The sequence below is a fragment of the Apteryx mantelli genome, chromosome 1, assembly GCF_036417845.1.
Source record: "Apteryx mantelli isolate bAptMan1 chromosome 1, bAptMan1.hap1, whole genome shotgun sequence".
NCBI lineage: Eukaryota > Metazoa > Chordata > Aves > Apterygiformes > Apterygidae > Apteryx > Apteryx mantelli.
This window is the reverse complement of record NC_089978.1, coordinates 60,285,888-60,311,694: the sequence shown is the minus strand read 5'-3', so window position 1 is coordinate 60,311,694 and position 25,807 is coordinate 60,285,888. Positions and strand designations below refer to the sequence as shown.

At 34.8% G+C, this 25,807-nt stretch overlaps 1 protein-coding gene across 1 annotated transcript in view; it reads left to right on the top strand.

Annotated features, from left to right (window-relative positions):
- DOCK9 (dedicator of cytokinesis 9) overlaps positions 1 to 25,807 on the top strand; it is a 140,535-nt gene that overhangs the window by 62,457 nt on the left and 52,271 nt on the right. The window contains exons 8-27 of the mRNA XM_067293585.1: positions 1,225 to 1,399; positions 2,855 to 2,922; positions 7,259 to 7,333; positions 7,429 to 7,569; positions 7,930 to 8,130; positions 8,264 to 8,386; positions 11,104 to 11,186; positions 11,607 to 11,729; positions 13,483 to 13,562; positions 13,643 to 13,830; positions 13,955 to 14,020; positions 15,094 to 15,186; positions 15,465 to 15,588; positions 15,884 to 16,005; positions 17,086 to 17,172; positions 17,819 to 17,908; positions 22,485 to 22,600; positions 22,724 to 22,793; positions 22,928 to 23,053; positions 23,182 to 23,253. Coding sequence (XP_067149686.1) covers positions 1,225 to 1,399; positions 2,855 to 2,922; positions 7,259 to 7,333; positions 7,429 to 7,569; positions 7,930 to 8,130; positions 8,264 to 8,386; positions 11,104 to 11,186; positions 11,607 to 11,729; positions 13,483 to 13,562; positions 13,643 to 13,830; positions 13,955 to 14,020; positions 15,094 to 15,186; positions 15,465 to 15,588; positions 15,884 to 16,005; positions 17,086 to 17,172; positions 17,819 to 17,908; positions 22,485 to 22,600; positions 22,724 to 22,793; positions 22,928 to 23,053; positions 23,182 to 23,253 — 2,223 coding nt within the window. The remainder of the gene's footprint in view (positions 1 to 1,224; positions 1,400 to 2,854; positions 2,923 to 7,258; positions 7,334 to 7,428; positions 7,570 to 7,929; positions 8,131 to 8,263; positions 8,387 to 11,103; positions 11,187 to 11,606; positions 11,730 to 13,482; positions 13,563 to 13,642; positions 13,831 to 13,954; positions 14,021 to 15,093; positions 15,187 to 15,464; positions 15,589 to 15,883; positions 16,006 to 17,085; positions 17,173 to 17,818; positions 17,909 to 22,484; positions 22,601 to 22,723; positions 22,794 to 22,927; positions 23,054 to 23,181; positions 23,254 to 25,807) is intronic.

Here is a 25,807-nt window from a genome sequence, read left to right as displayed (position 1 = left end):
GCTCCTTAATTAGCCTGTGTATAAGATCAATGCTGTGTATGTGCAACAATATTTTTTCAAAACTTAAAATGAAAGGACTTTAAAAACTTAAAATGAAAACACTGAGAAATTCCCAGAATATCTATTTTTTAATTTTTATTATTTTTAATACGAAATTATTTTTTAATACTGAATATTATTTTTTAATATTGAATACTATGAATACATAGCCAAAATTGAGATGTTTTTGCATCACAGAAAAATGCAGTCATATAATACATGCAATATATGTATCTTAAGATTTATTATCTATTTTAATACTGTTTGTAATTGGCAAGACTGCCTTGGATAAAGAGTTCGTGTGTTCCTTTATATCCTCCAGAAGAGAAACTCAGCTTTGGTAGAAAACTGGATGATTTGCCAACAGGTAGTTACTCTGTTCATTGAAACATCTGATGGATGGTGAAAAATAAAATGTAACTTGGCACTGAATTTAACTTTAAAAAAAATTAATAGTTGCCTATTTTAATATTTAATTAATGAATTACTGGATTTTTTAATTAAAATTAAGATAATACAGAATTTTCATTTGTTGACATTAGGGACTTGTGAGTTCTTTCTGAGGAACTTGAGTGAAACTAGGTAGTAACTGAAGCCTTGACTTAAATCACAGAAATGGGATAGCAATAATTTTTGAGGAACGTAGGAAGAATGATCTATTCCCAACTTAATGTATTTTTAAAAGACTAGCAAAATCAGGGTATTCAGAGTTGTGATCGGTTGCAACTTATTTCTGGTATAAAATCCCCAAATGCAAAGTATTCTCACTAAAATATTACTAAAGTTTCATACTTTTTTTATTGTTAGAACTCTGTTGGCTTCACTTCTAGACAATTTAAAATGAGTGCGTGAAGACCTGATATTTATAATGAGGTAGTTCTGTTGTATTTGAAAATTGGATTTTGTATTTTTTTTTTTAAATTGTCACAAGCAGAATGATGGAGGATACTGAAAAATGGCTAGTATCTTCCATGCTTCCAGTTGTCACAGCAGAATAAGAAACTTCCAAAAGGTCAAATGTCAGAAAAGAAAAAGTGTAATTTTAATGCATTTGTTCAATGTATTGAACTGTATGTTTTTGTTAAAAGATATGAAAGACATTTGTACTATACAAATTACTTCAGTTTGTGGGAAGACAGGACGTAAAGTAAAGATATCATAGAAAGATCTTTTATTTTATTGTAGAACAATAAAGTCAGACGTTTTGCATTTGAGCTGAAGATGCAAGACAAGAGTAGTTACCTTCTGGCTGCAGACAGTGAACTGGAAATGGAAGAATGGATAAACACACTGAACAAAATCCTTCAGCTTAACTTTGAGGCTGCAATGCAAGAAAAAAGAAATGGAGAATCTCATGAGGGTAAGCAAGAGTTTCCAGTAATAATACCAAAATGATGATACGTTTATGTGACAATGTCTAAGTACATGCATTCACAAGGAAAGGCTTTATTTTGGCTATGTTTATTTCCTTTTCTTTGGTAGTAAAAGTTATAGATCTTTTCACTGCCTATTGAACTGATGAGAATTGTGTCATTTGGGCATTAATATGGCATTTGCACCAGTTTAACTTGTATCAATTTAACTAAGAAAAAATAAGTTAAACCAACAACTGAGATCTTCACTGGCATGCATTCAGTACTGTAAGCTGCTTTGTTTTCGAAACAGATGTCCACATGGCACTGTTCTGTATTGATTCGAATTGAGCGAAGACCAGAAGAGAGTAATGAGAATCATCTATAGTCTAGAAAATAGAACCTACAAGGAAAAATCGGGAGGAGTCAGATAGTTTAAGGAAAAGAGAAGACTGAGAAGGGACTTGTCTTATAATACATAAAATACTGCTGGAAAGGGTATAAACTGTTCTGTGTCCACTCTAGATAGCAGAAGAAATTGTGGTTGCAGTGAGGGAGTTTTAATTTAGATAGAATTCCCTTGACCACGGATATTATTTCTGCACTTCAGGAAGTGAGTGAGTGTAGAATCTTTTTTGTTAGAGCCATTTAAGAATAGGTGAGGCAGACATCTATAAGGAATGAGATACAGGTATAGTTGATAGTCCGATGCCCATTTCCTTCATTGTGCACTCTCAAAAGGAAAAAATGAACAAGAGGACATCTAGATTATCCTTTCGTCACCAGACTAAATGCATGCATATCCAGAAGAAAATGGAAGCGGCTATTTAAGGTATTACTTCTTATAAATAGCATGATACAGCAAAAGGGTTCACTGGAATTTCAGATTAGGTATCAGTCTTATGTGAAGATCATCAGAACTGAACATGATGTGTTTGCAACAAAAGCAAATCAGAAATGGAGAAGCCTGCAGCTCTATGAATGACGCTTTAGTCAATGGTCACCAATTGACCTTGGTAAACTGAGCTGCTTATAGGCAACTGAATGGTTGCTTTGGCAGCTCCAGTACCATAGGACAGTAGACTTGGGTACCTGAATGAACAGAGGGAAGGCATTTTGTTTTAAAATCAAGTTACAACACTTACTGAAAAGTGTAAATTTTTGTATTGAGTATCTCCTTTCCCCACATGGATATCAAAATTAGTATTAAAGCTAGTAGCTAGCTATTTAGGTAAGATTGCAAATAACTTCTACTTTACCAATTTATATAACTACAGTAATTGATGACATCCTCCAAGAAGTCACTGCATCAAAATGAAATGGTGCAGTAATCCACAATATGTTTATGTTAACATTTCTTGCTTTTGAGGGGGTAAGAACTGCAAACAAAGTAGTCAGAAATAACTTTGCTACAGAACTCTCCCAGTTGTTGTTTGACTTTTAACATGGTTTTATAATTGCAGATGATGACCAAAGCAAAATGGAAAGCTCATCATGTAGTTTTGATAACTACTATCCTGAAATTGCCAAGGTAATATATTGCAAATGTGAAGTCAGGATATAAAATGCTAAACATAAGACTTAGCCACCTAAACTTTCAGTAAAAGTAAGGTATTGCCTTCTAGCTTCCAATCAGTTTGCAGTACTCTGAAAACTTAAAAGCTCTTCAGGCAACAGAAGTTGTTATTGAGGTTCTGCATTTTCTGCTTTTACAAGCAAACTAGCTTCTGTCTTAGAGATTTATATAAACAGCTTTACATGCTCTTTTTGTTATATTGCATACAGTAAGTGCTAAAGTTACTCCTATATAAATCTGGTTATGCTAAAAGCAATCTTTAGTTTTACAATTAGAAATACAGAGAAGCTTAATAACAGTGATGATAATGTGAAATCCCATTCCTGATGTGTTTAAGATACTTTTATTTGTCACTAGGTGGGGAATTCAGGGATGTTTTCTGTATTAGCATAATTCTTTCTTTTTAATTTTGTTCCTGTAGAAGTGTGGTAGAATCCTGGGTTGGCTGCGCCTTTGAGATGGAAGTCTGTAGACCTTTCCTTTATTATGGGTCCCCAAAGAACATCAAAAAGATTTTGAAACTCAGTCAGGTTTTATTAGAATATGAACTATATTATTTAACTTTTTACATAGTAAAAACTCCTAGTCAGTAGGTAAGACAGAATAGAAATAAAAAGGTTTTGTAACAAATTCTTCCCCTGCCCTCTTGCATACTTAGTTTCATTTAGATCAGTGACTTTTGTGTTGCAGCAAGTTCTGTAAAGTTCTGTGTGAACCCAGGAAATTTTTGTTTAATGACCTAACAAACTGGAGATGGTTACCTGTTTCTGTTGAAGTTGCAGGATCCCCACTGCTTACTGTGACTTCCTTACTATTTCTGCTGTGTGCCACAGCCTGCAGTGTTGAAACTTCTCTCACTGAACATGCTCTGAAGTACTCTCCCCTTCCTCTCAGACAGACTGTCTGACCTAGTCACTATTCCGGAAGGAATGCAATTTATAAACTGAGAGTAAACAATACAGCAAATACCATCTATCACGGTAGCTAAAACATCAAATGATTCAGTCAGAACAGATTATCAGGCTGGTACCCAAACTGTTTGGCTGACATAATTCTTTCTGTAATTTTTTGGAATCAACTTAGAAATGTGCATGTATACAAGAAGTTACTGCATGGTACTCTGGTTTCATTTGGAAATGAATTGTGATTGTGGTGTGTACAGTCAGGTTTTCTTCGAAGAGCTGTAAGAATCAAACAAAATAGTTAAATTAGGCTATGAAAAACTATTTCAGAAACGAATATAAAATTAGATGTTTCTACTGTATGAAATATTTTTCTTTTTTTTTAGAGTTAGAGCTGTTAGAATGGAATGTTTCAGTTCCATATGACTTCTGGAATCAACTTTTATTCAGAGCTGCAGCACCTGCATGTAATTTTAGTACTACAAATGCTGCTTCCTGTTTCCATGACTTTTTGATAGGAATCATCTCAGTTCTTTAGGCTGGATGTTTTTCTAGAGTGTTGTTTTTCTCAGCTTTTTAGGCACTAACTTTTTTTATTCCATGGATCCCATTTAAATTTTTTTGTTTCCCTCAAAATAAGTTTTTCAGTTTTCCCATTCTAGTTCATTTTTACTAAATACTGCCTTTCAAAACAATTTGCTATAATATAGTTTCTAGCCTTTTTCCTTGAGGAGAAATACAGGGGAAAATCTATCCTTTTGTATTAGTGCACTATTTGTGCTTTGACTTGATTACTTTATTAATTTTTTTTTTTTGAGGATTTTTGTCCCCTGTTCTTTCTTGCATCATCTTTTCAGCTGTCATTTGTTTTGTTTTTTTCCAGTGTGTAGGAAGACCTATGCACTACTGAGCCTTCTTTTAGATGAGTTTATAGTTGTTCTATTATATTTGTTGGCTCTAAGAGGAGTATTTTCACAATAGCTGACCTCATATCCTTATGAGGAAAGAGAAATTCCTTCAGGGGTGATTTTAGAGCACCTGGCAATAGGAAAAAACTAGCCCTAGTCTTCCTAGGAAAGGTTGAACCCTTGTGAGTACATCTCCAAGCTCTGTTTTTTGTCACCAGCTGTTAATTTATAATATTGCTGAATAAGATGGTATTGTGCATTTCAGTTCACGCATGTACACACTTATGTTTGAATCTCTGTCCTGCCTACCTCATGTTCCTTTTATTTGTAACTTAGGTACCAAGAGTTGGATGCCCCGTTTTTTTTCATATTAATCAAAAACAAAATAGATGTCTATTTTAAGTAACTAAGTGACTGTCATAACCGGTGTATCCAAGCACCTGTTTAACCATAACTGTCCCAGTGTTTCTTGAGGTAGGCAAGTATTATCTCTTGTTTACAGATGAGGGAATTGAATTGCATTCATTGCCATGCCTTAAGTAAAGTCAAGGATTGCATAGATTTTCAGTTCTTGACTTTTGACTGACTCTCCCTGGGCCTGTCAGTCAACAATGTATATTTTTGTCTTGTCTTAAGTGCATAGAATAAAAGACCACTCAAGATGGTTTCGCTGAAGCAAACTCTGGCTTGTTGCTGTGACTTAGGTCATCTTCCTCTTTAGTTCTTGCCACTATCTTTTCCCTTTCCAAAACATGTATGCCAACTTCTTGTCAATTTTAAACTGCTTCACAGTTTAGTCCCGTACTTCTCAATCATACCAGATGTTGAACAAGAAAAATCTGCCATTACTCTGCTGATATTGAGAGTCTTGGTCATTTCTTTCACAACAACTGTTGCTTTTTCTCATGTGTGCATTGAAGAAAATGGTAAATTAAAGCATCTGTACTCCCAATCATGCCTCAGAAGTTCACCTTCTGTAACACACCTGGAAAACTCTCATTAGCATCTGCTAGACAGATGATATGTTACAATTATGGCTATTTGAATGTGCAGGAGTCTTCTTCACCACTGAGACCTGCTTAACTCATTGATCTACTATGATGCCTTTCTTTAAAAAGGTCATAAGCTCATACTGGTAGGGACCACAAATTTTCTGTTCATATAGTGCCTACAGTGCTGTACAGTGGGTTTTTGTTGGAACTACCCTATTATAAATTAAGCATATATAAATTATTCACACGTTTTTTTCTTGCCACAGAAATGTAACCCAATAGCAAGTGGAAGTGGTAACTTAATATATAGATCTGTGGAAGATTAAATGGAGACTCTTAGGTTAAAGGTAGACAAATTTGCTTGTTTTCAACTGACAAATGTTTATTCTTATCATCCACCACTTCTGCTGATGAGCATTTTGTAAAAGCACTCCACTGTGTCTGATTTTCTTTTGATTGTTCAAACCCCTGTTTTAGGTTGATAAATAGAGCTGGCATGTTTTTTCTTTTGCTTGAGGCATAGTAGGAGTTTCTCCAAACTCCAGCAAAGCAGATGTGGACAGGAGATCACTTCCAGCTGATGGTCAGTGATGAACATTTTGGGTTGGTAACTTCTTTTAACCAGCACAGGTTGATCTAGAAATAGACACTTGTCTGTAATGTAATGCTTCGTATCCCTGTTTAGCCAGCTACACTTTAGGAATGGTAACTCTACTGCATCGCTAGTTTTGGCTCATACATACATCCGCTTGTTATGTCCTGTGACTTTAAAATCATAGAATATCCTTTAAATAATCTCTTTTTATGGAAGAGTAACCTCTGTAAACCATCACTTTTCACATTCTATTTTTTTCCACTTTACTTTTATTTTACTGTTAATAAGTAGATATCCAGAAATCCGAGGCAGGATTGGTGTACCTCCTAGCTTTACACAGTAACTTCTAAGTTGTGAGGGTTTTGTCTTTTGGGGGTTTTTGTTTTTTTCTGTCTACCCACAGGAAAACGACTTCTTTCATAGTAGAGCTCAAGAAAATTTGCTCTGATGGTGTTTCTTAATTTAGCTAACCTCTTGCTTCCTGAGCAATCTTGTGGTCTCAGTATCACTCTGAGCTTTAACCTACATTCATACTTCTTTGTGACTGTAAAATAATTTTGTGAAAATTATTTCTCATTTAAGGAGGCAAAGTGCTATATGAGACTACACTAGAGTATGCCTTCCACGTGCTCTGAAAGTTGCACGTTGCTGATGTATGTTTTTGTGTTTTGGGGCTCGGAAAAGCTATTAGAGGAGAGGAACCGTCTCTGGACATGATGGAGCAATTTAAACTAAAGAGTTGTAAAACTCAATGAAGAAGAGAAGAGGACATGAATTAAAAGCATTTATAGCTTTGAACACCACAGAAAAAAATAAAGAAGAAACTAAACTGAAAACCACTTCCATTTAGTGGCCTGATATTAAGATTTTTTTTTTTTTCCTTCTCTTGGACAGAGTACCAGGGAAGCAGAAATCAAGTTCAAAAGTGAAAGCAGAGTTAAACTTTTTGCCTTGGATCCGGATGCACAGGTTAGACATTTTACAGGAAAGTGTATTATTTGTTTTTATTTTGATCCTTATAAGATGAACAACTTAAATTAACTTTTTTTTTTTTTTAATTAAAGAAACTTGACTTTTCTGGTATTGAACCAGAAGTGAAGCCATTTGAAGAGAAATTTGGGAAAAAAATTCTTGTGAAGTGTAATGATTTATCTTTCAATTTGCAAAGCTGCGTTGCTGAAAATGAAGAAGGACCAACGACAAATGTAAATAACTTGCCTAATTATTTTCTGTTAATACAGTAATAAATTTATTAATATTGGTATTGACACTATATTTAATGGCAGAAATTCCTTGCTGTGATCGAGAAATTTATATTGTGATTATTTTTTTCTTTAATCAAAATGAGAGCCCCAATTCTAAGAAAAGTAAATTTGCAACTAACCTTTTTGCCATGTTATAGAAATTAGAATTCTTTTTTGGTCTTTTATACCTTGTCAGTAATAACCAGAATGATGGCCCTGTGTAATTATTTATAAAAATGATACTCATTTTCCTTTCATACCTGTGTCTTTATGGTAATTTAGATGCCAGTAATGACATTTCACTTTTCTTAAAATGTCTAGGTAGAACCTTTCTTTGTCACATTATCACTATTTGATATTAAAAATAACCAGAAGATTTCAGCAGATTTCCACGTTGATTTGAACCACATCTCAGTAAGGCACATGATAGCCAATGCATCTCAACAAATGATGAATGGTAGTGGTGACAGTGTACACAGAATTCAAGGCATTCATGAAACAGTGTTGCAGTATCCAAAGCAGGTAAGAAGTAGTAATATTTGACTTGGGTTTTGAATAGAAGTAGTTTTCTTACATGCTTCAAATGACTTTCCATTATGTGAAGTGAAAAGTGTGTGTGTTTTTCTTTTATATTTATCTCTTGCTTTATTTTTAGGGAATATTTTCAGTCACATGTCCTCATCCTGACATTTTCCTTGTGGCTAGAATAGAAAAAGTATTACAGGGAAGTATTACACATTGTGCTGAACCATATATGAAAAGTTCAGATTCTTCAAAGGTACGTTACCTTTTTTTGTGGTGTTGGAAAAAATACTGAGGCAAGATAGTTTGACTTGAAATGCATAAATATCAATCGAAAGTTTGTTTATTTTATAGGCTATTCAGATATCTTGATGGTTTGCTTTAGAAAAGTCTACTTATTATTAATAGTCAATTATTAATTAAAACTTTATAGATAGTCTAGCATATTATAGAAAAACATTTACTTAGCTTTTTAGAATCACGTTTTATTTAGCTGTTTAAAAACTGTATTAAACTTCAGCATGAAAGTTGAATAGAAAATTTTTGAACAATGAAATATTAAATATAGGCCAGAAATTAACTTCATGCCTCTTGTAGTTAATGTATCTTATTTGTCATATTATTGTTGTTGCCTTTTGTTTTGTTTGACCTTTTTGTGGTCATAGTTCTACTGTACCTTTCTTATTGGCACTGTCACTGTTTTCCTTCAGAATCACTGAGATCGTTAAAACTTTGTTTTTTACATTGTAAAATACTTTTGTAGATTTGAACGATCTCCAAATCACTTTTAGAAATAAACCACAGAAACGCCTCAACTTTACAGGGGTCTCGTATGACATAGCATTTTAATGCATTTTCTGAAATGTGTCTAAAAGAAGCTCTGTCAATTGCTGCTGCTTGTCTGTGACTGAAGCAGTTGAGTTCTCATTTTGTTGATTTACAGCAGTACTTAAATAGTTGGAGCAGGATGTTAAGAGAAAAGTTTTGTTAGTGATGTCGGGTATTGTTGACGTTCTGCCTGTCCTCAGCTAGTGAAATGGAACAGGAAGGGTTAACTTTAAGTCTCTGCAGGAGAACAGTGTTCTTTCCTACTGATATAATTCTGGCCAAGGTGCATGCAAAAAAACCCTGTATTTTTCAGTCAGTCTTAATACAGATCAGGCTACTGATTTGGTTGTCCGAAAATACTTGAGATTTTTGCAACTATCTTTAGAAATCAGCAGCTTTGTATTTTAAGAGTCTGTTTTGGAAGTATATGCTGATAGTTACTGAGTGAAAAACAAACCTGAACTGAGTACCTTATTTTTGGTTGTCTTGGGCCTGAGCCACATGGGAAGGTTAGTTATGCCCAAATGTTCCATAATTTGATGCTGAGTACTAGAAATATGTTGCTCTGTGTTACAGAAATAGCCACTAGGAACATTCATTGCTATATTTGCTTATACTGTCCACTTCTGGTTTTCATTTGCTTATAATCTTGCACAATTGAACACTTAGCTTGAAGTAATTTTTCTATTCTTGTTCTTTGGGATTATGTTGAATTATTTTGAAACAAAGGCAGAACCAAATTTCCTGGCTACGTAGGCCTCCCAGAGTGTCAGTGCAATGAGCATGTTCCACTTCACAGCAGAATTACTACTTTAGAGAAGGGGAAAATGGAAGCAACAAATTCTGTAGCCAAGAGATCATGTGTTCTTCCCTTGAACATTGCTGACTTTTGTGAATTAACCATGATCATTGATCAAGGTTATGTGCTTTAAAGCGTTTCCTATTTTACGGGAAAGGGTGATTGAGAAATGGCTCAAGGGCACACTAATAGAAACAGCTCTTCATAATGTCAACAGTATAGATCAGGAGTTGTATTCAGGCAGGCTTACTCTGTGTCTTTCTGCCTCTCGCAAATAATTTTGCTCGGAGTATGCACATACAGCTGCTGGTTTATGGAACAGAGCACCCTGCTGCTCTGTCAGGAGTTTCTGCTTTAGCTCAAGTGGTTCAGGTCTCAGTTGACCAGCTCAGGCTAGTGGGTTTCTAGCCCTGATTGTTTTATATGTTGATTCTATGTAATGGGATTGTTTGTTCACTTAGAAGTTAATACAAACAAAAATTGAAAATTTTAATGAAAAAAAATTGCAAAGTTGTAAAATTCCATAATTAAAATTGTCTGTGAGATCGTAATACAACTCCTCCCCACATTGTGTAAGTACTCATAATACAAATATTTATTGAATATTTTAGTATTTACTCTGCAGAACTGTATTCCAGTACGTAGAATGAGCAGTGAATAGGGAAGTGAGTGGGGGGAAAAAATATTTTTGTCTTCAGTCACAATTCTGTCTTAAACAGTTGAATCCTGCCCTCCTACCTTTCATATGACTTTTATGTATCTTTAAAAAGGCTCTTCTTAGTCAGTTCCTTTGAATAAAAATGTTAAATCTGTCACTGAAAAGTAAAACATTAGGTTTCTTAAGCCAAATATTCTATTAGCGTCGTTTTCATGTATTATAAAATCAGTTTTGTCATGAATATTTATCTGGTGTAAATGGACGTATTTAGTGGGTTTATAATCAGAGCCAATTGCTTTTGCAATTTGTTCTCTTTATTCCATCTCATTTTTTATATTCTTACAGTTAAGTTATCAGTTGTTGAATGAATTACAAATTAAAGAAGGCAGAAATCAAAGGACTTGTTCATCATCACTTTTCCTTATGTAGTTAAGCGTATATTATCAGAGGGTGTAGATGGATACATGTTTTCACCCATGAAAAGCTGTGAAATTGGTAGACCCAGCTTAACCTGCAATGAATTAAGACATATTTTCATTCATCTTTCAGTCATATTCTTAGTATTCATTTTCTAAAGATGATTTTCTAATTCATGTCTGTGTAGATGTGTGGGAGGTTTTCTTGCATACTTACAGTGTAAAAAAAAATGTACCTTTTAAAGCTTGGCTACTATTTGTATCCCATGCAGGTTGCACAGAAAGTTTTGAAGAATGCTAAGCAGGCATGCCAGAGATTAGGTCAATATAGAATGCCTTTTGCCTGGGCAGCTAGGTAAGGACGGATCTTGTCAATCTGCATTTTTTCTTAACAGTTGTTTTAACACAATCTTCTACATCTCACTTCTTTTAAAACAATGTGCTATTTAGATAATTTCTTATTTTACTTTAAATTAATCATAGATATTTGACAAGCAAGGTTTACACCTCAGTTCTGTAGTGGGAGAAATAATTACAAGCATTCATTATATTATTATTCAAATTATTTGAATATTGCCTACTTTCTTCATTGTCAAGGTAGTTTTTAATTTTTTATTAAGAATGATATGATTCACATTTTATTTGTTAGACTGAGCTATTTATATGCCAGAACTCACCTACAATGAAAGGAATATTAACTGTTTAATATGAAGGATAGTGCAGTATGTTCTAAACCTTACATGAACTCAGTTGAAAGCAAGATTCTGACTTTCAGGACATTGTTTAAAGATGCCTCAGGAACACTGGACAAAAATGCAAGATTTTCTCCTCTCTTCAGACAAGACAGTAATAAACTTTCAAATGAAGACATGCTGAAGTTGTTAGCAGATTTCAGGAAGTAAGTTTAATTTCTTCACTTTAAAAGTTCATCCTTTTTTTTTTTTTATAATCTTCAACTGCAACATCTAATCATATATTCATATGTTTTCACTTGAAATTTGTAGTTGTACACATATATTCAAGGTCCTCATACAAGCTACAGGTCCTTCCGTTACAGTGTTCTGTTACAGGGAGCTACAAGCATGACTGAACACCATGTCAAAGCTGTGTAGTAAGCATCATATCCTGAATTAGCTCCATGTTAGCAGTTTATATATATGCTGTTTTGGTTCTTGAAGTAAAAGAAGTATGAGCATAAATAATATTCATGCTAACTCTCATGGAAAGGTATTGAAGTATTTCTATCAGTATCCAGTCCAGCTTCTTTGGTGGTGCATGTGTCTCAGGAAGCCTAAATAACAGGACTTCAGTCATCCTTTTGTACAAAGTATTCCTAAAGACTGCATCATTTTGTGTGCAAGGCTTAATAATCTCCTACTGACAGATGACCATATTAAATAAACTACAATGTTTTAGATTTTAATCCCCTTTCTTGTAAATAGGGTATGACATATTAGAGCAGCCTTTGCTCCTTCCTAAAGGCACTTCCACTTCTGATATATGACAGTTACCTGGAGTTCTGTTAGTTTTAACAATTGCTCATTGCAAATCTCACAAGACTTTATGTGTAGCTTCTTTATTTTATTCTTGCTTACCAAATTTGATAAGGAGGTGAGGTTTGTAATATATCATTTAATTCTGTTTCAGCACACTGCTTAAAGATTCATTGAGGTTCATATAGCATTGAAATTGCTATGTACTGACTCCTTGCCATAAACAATATTATTGAATCTGAAACTAATACAGTAAATTAGCCTGCTTTATCACTTTACTTTATGAATTAAGGAAATGCTTTTGGTTATTGCAGCATCCTGTTTGTGGAATTGCATACGGTATTTCACAGGGATTTTAACAAGAAAGTGATTGTAATGTCTAAAGCTAAGCTACTGGAGTTAGAATCCAGACTCCAACCAGAAGCGAGTTGTCTGGTTCACAGCACAGGGATAGTGATTTGGAAAATTTTGCAGCTGCTCCACATGCAATAATTAAAGAAAAAAAGATGCTGTTGACTGTGTTCACTGATAAAGGTTTCTACACTGGTGTTTTAACATGGAAGATACTCCTACTTTAAATCATATTTCTGAATAAGCTACGTGAAAACTGCCTAAGAAATTTCATAGTTGGCTGGTTAGTAGTAGATAATTGCAGGGTGGGTTATTTTTTTAGAAAAAGGAGGAGGTAGGAAAAAGGTTACTCTGTGTGGAAGGCATGCTTTATTAACTTACTGATTTCTCTCTCCCTTCCACCCTTTCCCCCAAGTTTACCCTGTTACAGGCCTCTGAGATATAAAAATCTTAATTATAGCTCCTCTCCATGTTGCAAAAGGTCTTGAGTTACTATAAGACAGACAAAACTTATCTTTAATGAAGTTTTTCGTTTTGAAGAAAGAAAAATATTATGTATTTCCTTAGCTTCTTTCACACTTGTGAATACAGCCTTACCTTGTTTTATGTTTGTTGGAATTTAAAAGAAAAGAAAACTGAATCTTGCAAAAAAGCCAGACCAGATCAGTTATCCACCCTCAAGCCACCTTTCCTCTCACAGTCCTATTTCAGGATATTACTTTTGCTTCTGTTTCCTATTATCTCTTTTCTCTGACATTTCAGATAGATTTACATTTAGCCTGACTTTTTTTTTTTTCCTTCCTATAGACTGGAAAAGATGGCCAAGCTTCCTGTTATTTTAGGAAATCTGGATGTTACAATTGATAATGTGTCACCAGATTTTCCAAGTAAGTTTGAATAAACAGTGTTAAATAGACATACAAGCTTTTTCTCTTCAGTTTTTCATTGGTTTTTAATATATTTTCAGATTATGTTAACTCATCATACATTCCCATGAAACAATTTGAAAACAGTACCAAGACACTAATAACGTTTGAAATAGAGGAATTTGTTCCCTGTATACCAAAACATACTCAGCCTTTCACCATCTACAACAATCATCTTTATGTTTATCCGAAACACTTGAAATATGACAGTCAGAAGTCATTTGCAAAGGTGAGTATAGGAAAACAGTACATTCTTCTCTTCTCCAATTTGGTCAAGATTGGTTGCATATTCTATTTCTGTGATTATCATTCTGATCAAGTGTTTGGGTTTTTGTTTCTAAAAACTGCTTTAGGCTAGAAATATTGCACTATGCATTGAGTTCAAGGATTCTGATGAAGAGGATTCTCTGCCTTTAAAGGTTAGTCTTTGATTTTGGTGACTGGTTAAAGAAAATAGTGAACAATTTGCTAAGTAGCATGGTAATACTTGGTTAATTTATCTGGTTTGGGATAGCAGCTTTCTGTTATTCCTTTGCATTTGATGTAGGAGTAACTTTTAAATGACTTTCTTGTTCTTAAAATAAAAGATTACTAAAGAACCCTCAGAGTAATTCCTTTCTTTACATGAAAAAAAATCCAGGAATAAGCTTCTTGCAAACAAAGATGGCTTATGCCTACTCCATAGGAAGAATTCTTAAGAAATTAAAACAATAAAGCTTTAGATCAACAGCAGAGCCAAGCTCTGTGTTTGTTCCTGAACTACCACGATGAAATGGAAGTAAAGGTGCCCGGAAGCAAAAAATAGGAAAATATATAGGAATCCTGAGGGGAAATCACAGCGTCAACTCTACTGCACAAGAACAAGCAGACTACTGGTCATGTATTCTGCCTGTGCAAAGGAACCAGATTTTGTTTCTAGTGTCGTCCCTAATTCAAGTTTTGTTTTATTTTAGGGTTTTTTTTTGGGGGGGGGGGAGGGGAGAGGGCAGGAGGTGTTGCTTTTAGCATGGTGGGAATTAAAAGCAAGACCTACCTAGTTCTAGTAATATTTAGAGTATAAGGGCAACACAAACACAGGTAGCTTCTAGACACCTCTCTGAAGTCTCTGTATTCACTTTCAGCAGGCATTATTTCTCAAAGGAGCTGCCAGTTCTTCAACCAAACTGTGGATGTGCCAATTCTTCATCTTACCAACATCTCTATAATTAGTTAATTTGCTTTTTAATACAATGCACTTATGTAAATTCCACAATTGAAAGGAGATGAACAGTTTACTCAGCAATTTTAGTTTTTAGTCACTGTTTATATCCATGTTAAATCTGTGATGTTTTTGAAATTCAGTGTGTCTGTGATCTACAAAAATTGCATTACAAAAAATTCATTCTTATTTAAGCATGTAACACTAGTTAAAATATTTAAAATTCTAGGTGAAACAGATTCTAAGCTGAAAGTGAATAAGGATCATAGTCTTTTTCTTTTTTCCTGTGATTAGTGCATCTATGGTAGGCCAGGTGGACCAGTATTTACTAGAAGTGCATTTGCTGCTGTTTTGCATCACCACCAAAACCCAGAGTTTTATGATGAGGTAAGCTACCTTTGTGAGATGAATTTTACTGCGTTAAATATTTTCTAAGTTTCAAAAATACCAGAAAAGATTTGAAGACTGTAAATTGTTGAGGATTATTTGAATGGTCAGATCCTTTTTTCACTGTAAGTGAATTTTTGTCAGCTTTGTATGAGTTACTCTTAAATTTTGCTTGAAGTGACATAGACTGACTTAAGGAACATCTAGTTTCTATGCAACCAGTATGTCATGTCACTGTTCTAACTGAAGACAAAGAGCCTGATTCTTTTGCCTTTCAGATTAAAATAGAATTGCCAACTCAGTTACATGAAAAACATCATTTGTTGTTCACCTTCTACCATGTCAGCTGTGATAATTCAAGCAAAGGGAGTACAAAGAAGAAAGATGTTGTTGAAACACAAGGTTTGTCTCCTAATACTTTGCTTGCAGGAACTGTTGGGGAGATTTTATGAAGTATGTTTATCTGGTAACCTGGGATCCTGTTGAATTGATCCATAAAATGCTTTTAAGCTTGCAGAGACAATTTATTTGCCTTTTTAAGTATTTGTAGTTGTGTGTGTTCAAACTGTGTTTGGCCCTTACAGTAGCACTTTCTGGTTTATGAATTGCTTATCAGAAGTGTACAGGAAGACTTTCATATGAGTTTATATTAAGAGTTATAATATACTTAAAATGACTTTCTTCTCATGTTTCATAGTGGGCTTTTCTTGGCTTCCGCTAATAAAGGATGGAAGAGTGGTGACAAATGAGCAACACATCCCAGTGTCAGCTAATCTTCCATCAGGCTACCTTAGTTATCAAGAAGTGGGGACTGGAAAGGTATGTTATATAAAATTGATCTAATCTTTCAAAAAAAAAAAAAAAAGGATAGGAAGAGGAGGGACAGGTGTAATTCGCCAGTTCTGACAAAAAAAATCTAAGTCACTACTTTTCTAGTGGAAAAATTTTCTTATACAGTTGACATGGAATGCTTCGCAGAAGTCATGCAACTGAGTTAGAGGAGACAAACATATAAACCCAAACACTCATTGGAGACAAATTGGAGTAGTTATTACGTACCTGATGTATTAAGGAAGTGTTTTAGTTTCAATTTTTGTGAAAATCTCTAACCAGATGTTACAACCAATTTTTAAAATATATTCAGCTATTTTCGGTTTAAGACATGCAAATAATCTGAAGTCCTTTATTGAACTTTTTTTTTTTTTTTAGCATTTCATGCTGTCTTCTTTCAGTAAGCCCTGTATTCTTGAAGAAGTCTTATTCTTGCATCTAGATTTTTGTGAACTTTATACTTCACCTAAAGCTAGTAAAATTATGGCTTTATTTTTCAAAGCAGAAAGTTTGCAAAATTATATTAATAAAAATGATACCAAGGAGGATAGAAAATGTAAAACGTGATAGGGGTTTTGACTAAGAGGATGAAATGTGGAGAAAAAATTGACTCATTTTGGAGAAAGAAGTCTAAATCAACAGCTAGAGTTACTTCTCTTCTCCTGCTCCACTTCTCTTTTAAAAAACAAAAAACAAAAAAAACCCAAAAAACTCTGCTATAAGCTTTTCATCCATCATCTCCTTCACATCTTTAATCTTTTTGTATTGTAACTATAGTTATTTTTCAAGACTCTTACCATGGCTATTCATCTCTGTTCATGCCTGTGATTAGGAGGGTAGGACCAAGATGATTAGCTGTAGAACTACCATTTCTATTACTGGTCATTTTTAAGCTTCATAAATGCTTTTAGTAGTGCTGGACTTTTTATTCATTGCACACGTTTTCTCAACCTGTTAACAAAACAAAACAAAAACCAACAAGCATTGTTTCTGATACTATAAACACAGCACTGTTTTATTCATATATTCAGCTACCTTATTTTGCTTTTCCTGTGTGTGTGCATGCAGCATTCTGGTCCTGAAATTAAATGGGTAGATGGAGGCAAACAACTGTTAAAAATATCCACTCATCTGGTGTCAACAGTGTATACTCAGGTAAGTTACAAAACAAATAAATTTAGAATAAATTTTAGGAATAAAGTATGTTTATAACATGTATATACAATTTTGGGGGAAGATTCTCAAATTCCCACTCACTAATATGCTGCTGTCTTACTTTTTGTCTCTTGGGCACTGTGCATGGTAACCATCTTTCATATCAAAAAAAAGTAGCAGATCTGACATTAAAGCTATTCCAAATGTGAGCCTTTTGTCTAATATTGTCATCCATTCCAATCTGAGCCTTCCTTCCTGTTAGATGAGAGAACATGGTTGTTTGAAAGCTATTTAATGGCATGTCTGCAAAACACTGAGTCCTGTTGTAGTTGCTCATAATACACATCACATGATCAATAGGGCTAACCAACGTATGTATCCTATTTTCTGCATGTCACTTGGTGTGAAAGAATATAGGTGATTTTTGTATAATTAATTTTCAAAATCACTGGAAATTTTTCATATGGGCAAAAAAGAATCAATGTTACTTTTAGACTAAATTATTTTTTAGAGTGGCACACTTATTTTCGAAAATTGAATATATACACACATACACATTTTCTCCTATATTGTATGTGTTCTGTTTTGGATTATGGGTAGAAATGTTAGATATTGTTTAATTTGTGATTCTTTTTGTCTTTGATAGGACCAGCACTTGCATAATTTTTTTCAATACTGTCAGAAAACAGAGTCTGGAGCTCGTGCACTGGGAACTGATCTTGTAAAATATCTTAAGGTATAAAATGGCAGTTAATAACAAATTTTATTATTTATTTATACTTTTGTAAAACATAGGAGCTTCACCTTTGTCTAGGTCTCCTTTATGGAATACACACTATAACAAGAACAAGGTGGTCACTTCCCTGAATAATTTACGATGAAAATATAAGATAAAAGCAAAACAGCACAAGGAAATAATGAGGCAGTATCGGTCAGCCTTATGGGCGATGATTTCAGTACACTAATGGCCAAGTGTATCAAATTAACAAATCAAACTGCACACAGTAATGGTGAGGAATGATGGCCGTTGACTGGTAATACATTGCTTGTTGAAATATTACAATGTCAGTAATATAGATTTCGCTTAGGTCATCACTGTCATGACTACAATTTTCCCTCAAGATTGGAGTGCATGGTTTCCACAGTAATGTTATCTTAGCCAAGTAGGCCAGACTTTTAATATGGAAGCCAAGATTCAGTCACCTTAAAATCCGTATAAGGTATTACGAGTAACTCATGATTTTCTTAGGCACAACAGAGTTTATTGATATAATTCTATCCACCAATTCATGAAAACAGACTGTCTACTCAGGACATTCAAGTAAGAACTTAGGTATTGAATGTGGTGTACGTTTGAACTGGACTTGCTTTCTGATCTCTGTTATGTCAGAACCAAGGTTCTAAGTCATCTTCCATTCCCCAAGGCTTCCTCTGATCCTCTTCAGTACAGAAAAGAGCACTGCTCACTGACAGCCAGAAGTCAGAATAAGTCTATTTGGAAATAGTGGCCTTTTTTTTTTTTAAACTGACAGACTTGTCTTTCATTCTTCTATCTGTCCTTATCATTCTGAAATCTTGCAGTCCCAAAACAGTGCTGGCAAAGTGTATGACAACAGTACAACCCCTTAGAATGGGTTCTGGCCATGGTAGCATCACATCAAAAGGGTAAGGCAAAGAACAAATAGCTTTGTAGCTGAATTTCATCATCACACATGATTACTTAGAAGGAGTCATTGGAGATTCCTTTTGCTTGGGTTTCTGTTGCTGATATTCCTGTTTTGATAAGATAACTTTTCTCTGGGTTTCCCACTTCAAATATCTGTTTTGTGTTCCTTGAAGTTTTTAGATGTGGAGCCATCCTTATCTCTGCTGCCTTCTGCTGCAGTAATTGCACCAAATAGTTCCCAGTTAGATGGCATTAGCACTAAGCCTGGTAGTGTTTGGACCTTAAAAGCATACCCTATGCAGTATCAAAAGGCTCCTGCTAAGTTAGAAACAGCTTATGTGCAGAATTCCTCCCTGATACCACGCTGGTAAATCCTCTGGCATTCTGATGCTTTTCAAAATACGGAGTCTTTCTTACTGTATGTATGTGGTTCCTGTCCTGAAGGAGTCTCTCCATTAGAGGTAGAAGATGAAAAGATCTGCTTGTTCAGAGTGTTTCCTCTTGAGGCCAAAGGGAATATGCCATCATTCCCCAGGTAATTTTCTGGGAAACAACAGTCTTGTCTTGCAGGTCCTGTCTGAGATTCCTGTTTGAAGGAGGGAACCTCTTTACCTGTCAGTTCCTACTGTTTGTATTTTTCTGGCTAGGGGTTTAACAGTTGTCAGTACTCAGTTTCTTCCCATGTTCCATCAAAATAGCAACAAAGGAATCACCCAGCTTTTTATAAGTCTAGGCATAAAGAGCATTTTTTTCTCACTGGTGTAGCTTTGCCTTCTTGTCCCCTGCTCATGCTTTTGAAATGAGTTAGGAGACTGAGCCTTCATCATTGAACTTAGCCTCTCCTTTTTCTCCGTATAAGAAAGTTAGCATGTGCCGAGCATCTCTCATCACAAATTAGGGCTCTTAGAGTCTGACCTGTGGCTAATTCAAGCTCTTTACAACCTTCAGCATCATTTCCATAATTTTTTTTTTTAAGGGGAATAGCCTTCCTGTTACTTTGTGGGTCAGAGAAAATGGCACATGTTTTCTGGTATCAAGAGGAAGGGGAGAATTGTTGCCCATATTGGGCTTGAGGAAGCTGAATGTCTTTTATTGATAAGTTCAAGCACAAAACCAGAACTGAAATATAAAGCAGTTGGTCTGGCAATGGGAAACAGTCATGTGTCACATGAAAGGAATCACTGCTACTAAAATCTCTGCATCCATGACAAGTCTGAATCACTACTATTAAAAATCCTTCCAGTTTGCACGCTAGGGAGAATCTCTTTATCAGGGTCTTACTGGCAGTGGCTGTTCATATTGTGAGGAGCAGAACAGCCCTGCACTTTATGTGGACAGTTGGCTGATACTTACCTCAGGAACTGAAATTGTAAGCAACCCTCAGTCAGTTTGGGATCCATTGGATTCACTGGAATTCAGAGTGCTTTGAGAAATCCCATCGTTTGTTTCTCGTGTTTATCAGGGCTGTACTTTACTCTGATACGATCACAAATTCTTTTCCTGGGACTAACATGGCAGCGTCACACTTATCTTGCTACCTGCTCATCATCAAATCTAACACTTTGCTAGGACTGAAGCCATCATAGTAACAACTCTTGTTAGTCTGGTAGAACAGTATGACCATCAGATGTTAAATTATCATTTGGGGGATAGTTTGAAAGAACAGTTGCTCATATCACTTCCGAATCACATAATTTACTTCAGTCAAATATGTTCATATACACTCTAATACATATAGATATCTTATTCCTTTCCTTAAACACTTTGTTTACATTTATATCAGTTCCACATTAGCAATATCTTCAGGTTCAGTGTTACGGCTACATCTTGTCAAAATCTCTGGGTCAGAATAATGCAACCACAGAGTGCATTTTTAAAACCCTTGCTTGTCATCAAACATAAAAACATTTTCATTACACAGTGCGAACATATTCCATGCCAGTAGATTAAAACATCCTATTGGCTTTATTGCCTCACTTTAAGGTAATAGGAGACAAATGATCTGTGTCAAAGACAAATTATTATTAATCTTATTTCCAGTTGGCCAAATTCCTGTTTAGCTAGGCTTCCCAGAGGCTCAAATGCTTTTTACTTCTTCTACATACTGAGAGTTTGCCTTCCATGCATTAGCTGATACCTACCTGTGCCAGACTTAGCCAGGCTGTGAGCTAAAAATTCTTCAGAAATCAACATCTCAGTTCACCAGTTACAGTTCCTCACAGGTATCAGCTACTCTCCCATTCTGTATTCTGTCTCCTCTTCCCCTCCCTAAGAGGATTTTGAGTAAGCACCATCTGATATTTCTAATTAAATGTTTTCTGAAACTCGCCTGAATCAAGAAGTTGGGATGCTTGCTTTCATGTTTCAGGAGCCAAACATCTCTTAGCAGCTCATAAGTTGAGGTATTTGCCCGTAGTTTGCTGCCTGAGAGATCAAAGGGCACAGCTATTTCTGGTAGTCTCAGGGTAATTGAATGCTTAGAGGCATCAGAACTTGTTACAAGCCCATTTCTGGCAGGGTCCTAGCTCAAGCAGTCCCTTTACCGACAACGGCAGAACCGACATGGACAGAACCATGACTTGGAGTTCCTTTTGCATGTTTCCCCAATGCTCTGATACCAGAGGCAGTAGATGCAGTGGAGTATGGTTGCTGTTTACGTAAAAAAAAAAAGCAAACAAACACAAACAAACAAACCTGAGAACACGTAGGAGTAAAGGCTGTTTGAAGTCCCAAATAGTGTTTAATGTTCATATAGGCAAACATTCAAAGAAAAGACACCTACTTAATACAAACTGGAATGGTTTGAAATATATTGTCTGTATACATGTCCAGCAAACATGCTTTTTTCTTTTTTTTCTTTCTTCAAACTCCCTTTAGCTCCAGGGGGTTTTGTGGCACAAAACAATGAAGGATCAAATGGCATATATGCCTATGTCTGTAATATCTTTTGCATATGGTGGAATGCAAAGGAGTTCCTGATGATACCTTTCCTATAGGTGCTGCAGAAAAAGTCTCTGTGCTCTCAAGGATTAGTGGTACTTCAGAATCCACTGAATATGAAGGTGGACAATATATGTTGAAGGAGCTGAGTTACTAGTAATTAACTGTGTCGAATTCCAAGTGTTAGGTAGTTAGTATAGTTTAATGTACCCCATTCTTTTTTTTAATATTTTAGTTGGTTGTTTTGCAGTTGAATATAGCTAATATTGCAGTTACCACAGGTAAGCAATCTGTATTTTTTGTGGAGTTTCCATTTGATAAATGCCTACATTCATGGATGAAATAAGTATACCAAAGTGTCAGTTTGTCAACTTGTGGCATACATAGATGTTCTTTTCGTTGAAACATGACCTAGTATGCATGGCAACAGAAAAGTACAAATAACTGTTTTCTAAAATCCTTTTAATGAAACCTAATTTTTATGCCTTAAATTACCTAAATGTAGAAAATATTTACTAAACATTTTTATTGAAAACTATTCTCCATTGCCTTCTATGCAGTTGTATTTGAGATAATTAACAGCAAAAAAAGCAAGCAGCATTTCTTTTTTTTGGAAAAACTTGAAGTAAATTTTATTGTTTCAGAATTTGTGATTTAAATGCCATTGTTTCAAGGGAGTGACAGTACTACCGCTTCTTTCTTTTAGAGCCTTCATGCTATGGAAGGCCATGTAATGATAGCTTTCCTGCCCACTGTTCTAAACCAGTTATTTAGAGTTCTCACTAGAGCTACTCAAGAGGAGGTTGCAGTCAATGTGACAAGGTAAAGAATTTTAAGTGCTTTGTAGAGATGAAATGATGACTGTAACTGAAAAACATTTTTGCTATAGCAACTATACCTTTCTTCTGTATACTTACCTGGTTTTGGTTTCTGGCTCTTATTTAGGGTTATTATCCATATTGTGGCTCAGTGTCATGAAGAAGGCTTGGATAGCTATCTGAGGTCTTATGTCAAGGTAGGCAAAAGTAAATAATTTTTTTTTTTAATTTCTCTGAAAACAGTATATTTAAACTGAGTTGCATCTGTTTAATTTCAATAATTTCATATTATGTCATAATCTCAAATTGTGTTCTATTTTTCCTTCCCAAGTATGCTTATAAAGCTGAACCTTATATTGCTTCTGAATATAAGACTGTACATGAAGAATTGACCAAGTCCATGACCACAATTCTAAAGCCATCTGCTGACTTTCTTACAAGCAACAAGCTGCTTAAGGTATATATTGAAATTTGCTTTTTCATGAATATTCGTATCCAGTCAGAACTGAAGAATATGCACTAATAATATTGGAATAGTTGTTGAATGCATGTGGGGATTTTACAGAAATTTTTTTTTCTCTGCAGTATTCATGGTTTTTCTTTGAAGTTCTGATAAAATCAATGGCTCAGCATCTGATAGAAAACTCTAAAGTGAAGGTATGTTCACTTTTGCAAAAAAAATTAAAGAGAATTTACACAACATCTTCTTTCTCTAGTCACATGTTTTTATTACGTGTAAGAAAATTAGAAGAAAAAGTTATATACATATAATAATGATTTATATTTAATAACTGTTTATTTATAAGAAAATGAGGGAAAACAAAGCAGCAGGAGAAAGAAGGTGAAATATTAGAAAAATCCACAGGGCTAGATAGAACATTATTATAAAAGGATAGCAACCCATTAAAACCTGTACAGTGGAGCAGCCTATACAAATCTTTGGACCCTTTTAGTAAGATTTCTTCATACTTACGGTACAGTGAAGCTGGAAGCAACAATTAGCAATGTGGCCATTGATGTAGATATCCAAAAATATGTTGTCTGTTTCCTGAGCAGCTCTTTGGCTGTGATATTGACTCAGAGAAATGAATAACGTGTTTTGCAGTCTTTCTGTATGCAATAAGAAGTATCAGAATTTAATTCTTTGTTATTTCCTATGCTGAAGCGAGAATACTAATATTTTAGAACCAGACATTTTAGAACCAGACCAACTTGACTTATAGTAAGCCATATTTTTCTTACATGAGTGGGAGCTTTTAGTTTACTTACTCCCGCTCTGAAGCAATTCTTAGAAGTAAAGTTTCAAGTACACAAAATACCCCTAGCTCAGTAACATACCAAGAAGTCAGGTGATCTGAAATCCTTATCGGTATTTTCACCGTGTGTTTAGAACATAACTGAAAGTCTGAAGAGCATGGGGAAAAATAGTTGATTGTACAGTGATTAGGAAAAAATATTATAGAGTGCTATACTTAATATTGTTCAGCTGTGGTATGATCAGCAGAGTTCGAGTCCCAATTCAACTTACTTCAAGTGTTTTGGACTTTTCTATATTGATATCGATAGGTTTTTTTTTTTTTTTTAAAGAAATTCATTGATTTTTTTTCTTTTTAAGAAGCATGTGAACTCCATATGATAAATGGTCAGATGAATTTTTCATCAGTAGTCATTTCCCAAAGTAACCCACTTGAAGTCCAGATCTTACTAACCATCACTTGTTCTTAGTACGTATGTTAAAAAAAATAAAAATTAAAAAAAAAGTTTTCCTGTTCATGTTACTGGTTTGCTTTCAGTTAAAAGAATTAAATAATTTCACCACACTGAATATTGTCTAGCAGCAAATAAAAAATGTCTTACTGCAGTATTCAGCTAGACTCATTTTAGCACTAATTACTGATAGGTAATTTGAGGGATGTCATAACAATAGAGAGGAAGAACATAAAAGTTGCTTCTTTGGGGATTTCAAGCTGAACTATGCATTACTGAACTATGTTTTGTCCCAAGGGACATCTACTGAAATACATCATACAATGAAGATATCATGCTTTAACATTGCACTCTTTGTAGAAATAGCGGAAATTCACATGTTTTACCATCGGAATTAAATAAGGAGGAGAATATTTAACATGCATGATGAAATAATTGTTTCCCACTCCTATGGAACGTTAGAGCAGCTGCCCAGATATTCAGTCAGTGTGTCAAGGCTCCTTCTCATTTAATAGTAAAATAAATTACGTGTTTTAAGTATAACCACCCCCCTACCACACCCCAGTTTGCCCAGCTATGTTTTATTCTGACTAAGTTTCCATGAGCAGCTAAAACTTATAAAGAATGTCTGACTTCATCCTATTATTTTTGTATTTGAAGAAAACCTCAAACTTTTGCTTGTAGTGTCATGAGATGCTAGCTGCTGTGTTGCATTTATACATAAGGCTAAAAGGAATTCTCTTCACTTAAAATGTCATGAAGAGGAGAGTTATCTCCTTTCTATCACAACAAAAAATATTTTTTTAAAGAAAAACTCAGTTTTTAATTTGACAGTAGTCCTGGAGTACTCTTTCTGATGAAATTCTTGTACCTTTATTGGGAGTTTTTTTAAAAAAATAGGTTAGACAATTGTTTTCAGGGAAAGGATGTTTCTGTACAAAACTGACTTGATATATTCTCACACAGAGACATAAACTTTCACCTGCTATTTATAGTCTGTTTAATCTAGAAATAGGTCTGTAGTTTGCTGAGAAGTCAGGCATTGACATGCTACTAGTACTACAGATTTAAGTAGCTTCTGAAATGTGGAAGAGGGCAAGCCTTTATCACTGACTTCTTAAAATAAACTGGCTAGGGAACTGTGAGGGCTTTTATTTGTTCAGGTCTTTTTAGAATACCAACATGTGCCCAAGGGCTTTGCTGTACATTTAGTGCAGTGTATCCTTTTGCACTTAAGATGTCAAACTCCTTGCTTGGGTGTTAATTGATCAGCTAACATAGTAACTGTTTGGGGCTTCCTCAAAATTTCTAGCAAGAAGACAAGATTTATCTGCCACTTTATCCACCACTGATTGATACAAATGCTGTTAATTCAAATGAGTAAGAAAAATATTGAGGTATACTTTCATCCATTCTTCACTCCTTTTTCTGTTTCCATGGTATCTGTTCAAATAATTTGGGAAAAGAGAGTAGGATCTATAGACTTGCATTTCCATTATTGATT